The following is a 6,495-nucleotide window of genomic DNA, read 5'->3' as shown; positions in this document are numbered from 1 at the left end:
ATACACATTGCTGCTTTGTGCTTGTGAGCTCTGCCCCATCCCTTATGGATCGCTCTTGTGCAATGGAGAGAGAGACATAGAGCATGCGTCCGCTCTGTGCCTCTTGCGTCACCCTTCCCTCCCCATGGCTTTGTGGCCTCGACCTCCCCACTTTCCTGCCCTCCTCTTCTGCAGCATTGCTTAGCTACTACTACCTATTCACTCTCTACTCCCTCTCTTTTAATAAAAATCCTTTACTTGCTAATATTCCCTAACACCTCACCCCTTTAACCTAATTGTCGGATTTCCCTGCCCCGCCCGACACATCTCTCAACCTCCAAACGCATCGAGCTCTCTCAAGCCCTCTCCATCTTCTCCCCTACACTATGGCTATGGAGCAATTCACAGAGTGGAAGAGATCAGAGAGTCTCCTCTTCTTGTGTGGTTCACTGCCTATGCGTGCCTCCTCCAGTTTAATTGCCGACGGTTATGGGTGTTATGGTGCAGCTCGTACACGTGCATACAAACACACACACACACACACACACAGAACTTCCTCTCCCCCAGAAAGGCCTTCCCATTCCATGTCGTTGGCACGTGTATTGTCGCCATGCATGAGAGAGAGAGAGAGAGAGAGAGAGAGTTCGACGCACTGTTGCCTCCATTCTGTTAAGCATCTCATTTGATTCACGTGCCTTTTCAATTAAAAAGATCGTATCACCTACTTTCTAACCGCCCTTTATTAAGGCGAATCTCTTCATATTCGCTATCCCCCCTCCATCTCTTGCCAAAGGCTCCACGGACTGCAATTCTACATACCTTGGCTCTATACCCTTCGTGCTCGCAAGGAGGAGAGAGAGAGAGAGAGAGAGAGAGAGAGAGATATTCTAATGGCCTCCTGCATTCGCTTTATACCGTGTGTGGAAACACACAGAGAGAGAGAGAGAGAGAGAGAGAGAGAGAGAGAGAGAACGTTGTCTCTGAGCATGATGATCCTCCCCCTGATCATCGTAGCTGATTAGCCCGCACCTCAGCTCGCACGTACTGCTAATTTTGCATGTGGCCTTGATGAAGGAAATCCCCTCCTGGCCCTTGCAGTTCACGCACGGAGACAGACTGGTCCATCACATTCACTAAGCATTCGGAGTTCAGCATCAGCTTTTGGCGAGAGAGAGAGAGAGAGAGAGAGAGAGGACATTCCTAAGCCGACCTTCATCTGCGCCAAACACTTGTCTGTGACACGAGTACGGAAGAGGAGGAATGTCCACACACAAACAAAGGGAAATATCTCCTCCCAAGGCTCACAATCCCAGCATAAATTCCCAAAATGCCCTTCATATTTTCCAAAATTCCCACATATAAAATAATTGTAGCTTTTCATAAGAAGATTGATTGTCTATTAATACAAGCACATAATCGCCTTTAGTGCGAGGTAATTTGTCACAAATTACATACAAAGACATAATCGCCTTTAGTACGAGGTAATCTGTCACGAATTACATGCCAAGCAAGCAAACACGGATCTCAATTGTCAAAAGGGAATTAAGATTAGAAAGTGCTGAACAAATCCAGCCAAAATAGATTTTTGGGAATTTTTGAAATTGGAAGGGTGTTTGGGAATTTCCACGAATTAGAGGGTATTTTGGTAATTTTCCCATAGCTTAATAAGAGAGAGAAAGAGAGGTTTTCTTTTTTCTTTACCTAAATCGAGGTATCTTGTGAGATTCCCCTCAATGAGACATGCGTGCCAACCTCCTGCGTGTATTCGATCCAATTAACACAACTGGACATACATATAATAAGCTCAATGTGGTGAAACAGCATATATGCAATGGTTGCAAGCTTATATGATATGAGTCAAAACACAGAGACAATTACAGACCTTATCAAGATTTTAAATCCCACACACACACACACACACACATTGTGTATGTGTTTGTTCAAATATATATATATATATATATATATATACACACACACACACACACGGGTGCGGCTAGACGAACCCAAGATAAGCCAAGATATATCACAAGAAGTTATGGACAAATTCTCACAATATTTCCCACATTGTGACTTATCTCAACATCATGAGCTTTTGTGAGGGACGCGTCGCATACCTAGCTAGGTACGATTGGGGGTAGGGGACCGTCGGCCCGGTGGGGGGCCGGTGGTCCCTGCCCCCAATCGTACCTAGCTAGGTATGCGGTGCCTCTCGAGCAGAAGCTCATGATGTTATGCATTATATGAAAAACACTGAGAAAGACTCCGTTTTCCTACATGAGAAAATTTAGACCGGGCCGACGGTCCCCTACCCCCAATCGTACCTAGCTAGGTATGCGACGCGTCCCTCACAGAAGCTCATGATGTTATGCATTATATGAAAAACACTGAGAAAGACTCCGTTTTCCTACATGAGAAAATTTCTAAATCTTCTTGTGCGCACACACACACACACACACGGGCACGACTAGACGAACCCAAGATAAGCCAAGATTCACCTTTCAAAAGAAAAGTGCAAGGAATGGAGTACTGTTAGCCATCCATAAGTTACAATTTGTAATTTCGGAACAATTTATGAATGTATGTTGTTGAGTTGCTTTCATGTTGTAACCACTCCATTTCCGCCATGTGCTATGTTCATAATTATTCCATTTTTTTCTCGCAGGAGTTTTGGCCCGCGCAATTAGAGACCCTTTTCTTTTGTCCCTTTCCATATATAATGCAGTTCCTTTGTGGTTTAAAATTTTCCCTCTTGAGGACAAGAAAATTACATTTGCTGTCTCCATATATAATTGGTGCCTCAAACATCGTGCACGGTGATGGTCAGTGTCATGATCGTTGCATCAAATAATGTGTCCAAGTTGGTGACTAGAAAGTTTTATCATGTGTAATGTGGTGAGGTATCAAATAATTGAGAGCATGAGAAATGCTCTTCCAATGTGTGTTGCTGCTCTAAATTGGGAGCTGTAGGTTTTGTCTTAAGTAGGTTAGCACAGTCTGTAAAATGATCGTGTCCGGGTGGCAAGGGCAATGCTTAATGTTGCAGCTATTCCACAAACTGCAGCCATAATGAAGAAAGTAGTCTCAAAGCAAGCTGTTCCTTCACATGTAGAGGATCCTTGTTCCCTAGCTTGCTGATCATACAAAGGACCGGCAATAAAGGTCGAATAAATGAGCGATCCAGCCGGACTTGCCATGGTAACAAAATTGTAGAGAATGCCGAAATTCTGTAGACCGAAAAGCTCAGATAATGCAGTCGGGAAAACCGCCCATTCAACACCATAGCCTGCTGCGACCAAGAAAACCGCCACATATATTGTCTTCGGAAGTGCTGTAGCAAATAGTATATGCCCTGTTGCCATGATGACTTGTGCCACTGCTAAGACCAGAGTCCGAGGATGTCCATAATTCCTAAATCACCAGATTGACAAGCCATTTAGTCTAGCTAATGCTCTTACAATACTGAAAAATTATACCCATCTATAAATTGACAAGCTTAGGAGTTGTTGCGACAAAATGCGTTTATACTATACCGGCTACTATAGATGTTGTAATGCAGATTTTTGCTAGTTGCTCATAAAAGAAAAACTATGAGGCATGTGCCTCTTCATCGGTGTCATATGCGACGATTGCTCTTAATATTGCAAAGCCTTAGAAACTGGCATGCTACTCACTACCCAACCATCCCCTTATATAGCTTGTATAAGTGACCCCCAAGCATGCATACCAGACATGAGGCCTTGCCCACACGACCCTTGTCCTTACAAATAGTACTGGCAGCTTCAATTCTTTTTGTTAAGATAATGCATGCATATGTATGATGCTCACCTTGTTGATACTTCTGACACGTATCCACCTACAAGGTGACCCATGAAGTTCCAAATATTGCACATAGACACAAACACTTCTGTGTTCTCATAACCTTGCGCCTCCGCCATCTGCGCCAAATTGTTGAACGCAGTAGTTCCGGAGCCCATGCTGAAGAAAATTGAGAAAACAAGCAACCAGAAGTTGATGTTCCTAAAAGCCTTTGACAGAGATTGGTGATCAGATCCCGGTGAAAGGAGGTTTCCAGCATCTCCCAAAAGCTTTTGCTCTGCAGAAAATCCGTCATTAAGCCCATGTTTTGGTAAGAAGTTGGAATGTACAATGTTACCTTCTGTATTTGCATCCGATACTCTGCTTGTAAGGCCATCTTCAGCTACACATCCCTCCCCTAGAAGAGGGTTTTCTAGCTCAGTGATCTCTTTATGATGTCTTTTTCTTGAAAGTTCCGCAATCTTAGGGACAAATAGTGGAAGTAGCAAACCGATAAACAACACAATAGTGAATGCTATGTTGGTGTTGTTACTTACACTGCTAAGGTCTTGCACCAATGTCACAGTGAGTATGTATGCAGCTAACAACAAGGAAGCCCCACATAAAAGCCGGAAATTGAGGTCCTCCTTGTCGCCTCCCACTGCAAGCTTCATGGCACTACCTGGTCCCATCATTAAGATCAAAGGCACCATCACCACAGTTGGACCCAAGGTGATCAAGAGGATGAAGCTGGTTTTATCGGGGGCTAGAAAACTTGCATATAGTTGGTTGTAAATGGCACCGCTTAGCCCTTTGAACCCTTTTAGGAGGCCAACAACAGTCGCCCTGTTTGAGGAGAAATTTGAAAGACAAGTCACGAGTGCTGCAGTATCAAGATAGGTTGCCCCATTTGTTCCAATGAACATGGTAATACACACCTATGAAGGAGGGTATAGCATTTTGAGCAGGGTTAAATAGCTGTAAAATTATCTATGAAATTCAAAGCGGTGTATCATTTATGCACAAAGCCATGGACAAATTTCATTTGACTAAACCACACACATATAACTTAATTAAACTAATTGGTGAAAGACCTTCAATGCAGGGTGTTTAAAGCCATAAAGTTCATTCAATTAAACCCATGTCACAGATGCAGAGAAAAATTACTGAAATTTGCAGGAACTCGTCTCCTCTCACAATGATTTGCTATATTCATCTCACTTTGGTTCCACCAGTTCTGACATCTCCTCCCCACCCGTCCTAAGATCTCATCACATTCCTACGACTACTCCCGCCCAATTCTTTCCCTGCACTTCAAAGTGTAGTACATGCCATTCCTAAATGCTTGAGCTTGCAGTACATGGTTTACTCGAACAGTCATCACCCACAAAACCCAACTTTTTCATTGCAGACCAAAGGAATTACATCAAAGGAAGGTGTTACTTGTTACATACCAACCAAAAGGGTAGCGCTGGCACGGTGTGGTCGGTGAGGAGCCAGAGGAAACCATAGCCACCCAAAATGAGGAAGGAACCAATCAGCAAAACAGCCCAATTGGGCAAAACTCTGCAGAGCAAACCAGCAGCAAGGCCGATGTGGTCGCCAAGGTCTTTGGCCACAGCAAGCTTGTTGAGGTGGCGCTGGTCATAACCGAGCTCCGATTTAAGAACTCCCGAGTATGTGCTGAAAACGTAGCTCAGACCTGATGTTGCCTCCACCCAACAGGCGGCGACGAGCACCGTCCAGCGGCTGCGCTCCTTCCATGGAGATGGCATTGCTATCAAAGTGCTCTCTCTCTCTCTCTCTCTCTCTCTCTCAAACAAAGGCACGCTGCACGAGCCCGCCCGCGCTCTCTCACAATCGTCTACTCTGAAATCTCTACTGTTCGCGGTTTGTAGTAGACTAGGAGTTCATTTCGAACATTGCAGCTATGCTATGTATGCATTTCAAAAGGAGGAACCTTGGTCCTTGAGTATTGGGGGCTCAAGGTTCCCCACTTTTCCAAGTTTATTCATTAGTACCTAGGATAGTATCGTGGGTGTCGTGTCTCTCTCTTGCCTTCCCTGATAGGTGTCTCCATTCCCTCCCTCCTTCAACCCGCATCGTTGTCGATGTCGTCGACCATGCAAAAATTTACTTCTTCTTACATGACACTGTTTTTGATCGTTTTATGGCTAAACGTTCTCAAGGTTCACATGGAAATTGATCATTAGAATCGTTTGATGAATATTCTTCCATGTTCATTGGGCAACAACTCATGTATGTCAAAACCAAAGACCATTGCTTTCACTTGTTGTTGCTACTCTCACTTGTTGTTGTTGTACCAAAAACCACTCGTTGTTGGTTTTTGTTTATGATGGTCATCATCGGAAAATTTATTCATGATGCATAAATGTCTTGCTCTTACATGTTGCCAATTTTGATACTCGTACATGGTCACCATTTTCAACAGTGGCTCTTTGGACTCTATACATTGGACTCTATACAGGCCTTACGAAAGGGTTGCATTTTGTGTGCAATTGTGGACCATTAGATAAAGTTTGTTGATTAGTGCCACATGGCAACAAACTTTCTTTTGTACTATTTCTTGAAGGCCCTTGTGAGAGGGTGTTAACATTTGTGTGCATCTCTCTTTGAAGGGGGGGGGGGGGGGGGGGGGGGGGGGGGGGGGGGGGGGGGGGGGAGGGGAGGGGTTGGCAATGAGTTTTAACGGGGAAG

General features: G+C 44.3%; 1 protein-coding gene across 2 annotated transcripts; it reads right to left on the bottom strand.

The window, feature by feature from the left end:
• Positions 1 to 2,462: 2,462 nt before the first annotated feature.
• On the bottom strand, positions 2,463 to 5,879 carry LOC147426667 (protein NUCLEAR FUSION DEFECTIVE 4-like). Of its 2 annotated transcripts, XM_086499051.1 has the most exons (4): positions 5,232 to 5,875; positions 4,136 to 4,715; positions 3,808 to 4,075; positions 2,463 to 3,390 (listed from the first exon to the last, which is right to left on the bottom strand). In XM_086499051.1, the coding sequence occupies exons 1-4, from the start codon at positions 5,550 to 5,552 to the stop codon at positions 2,967 to 2,969; spliced, it is 1,593 nt and encodes a 530-aa protein (XP_086355177.1). In that variant the 5' UTR covers positions 5,553 to 5,875; the 3' UTR covers positions 2,463 to 2,966. The 2 variants fall into 2 exon arrangements, with proteins under 2 accessions (XP_086355177.1, XP_086355176.1); XM_086499050.1 differs by having other exon boundaries at positions 3,808 to 4,715; positions 5,232 to 5,879.
• Positions 5,880 to 6,495: the final 616 nt, after the last annotated feature.

This window comes from Adiantum capillus-veneris, chromosome 24 (assembly GCF_014529385.1).
Source record: "Adiantum capillus-veneris isolate H3 chromosome 24, ASM1452938v2, whole genome shotgun sequence".
Classification (NCBI taxonomy): domain Eukaryota; kingdom Viridiplantae; phylum Streptophyta; class Polypodiopsida; order Polypodiales; family Pteridaceae; genus Adiantum; species Adiantum capillus-veneris.
This window is presented reverse-complemented; position numbering and strand designations above follow the sequence as displayed.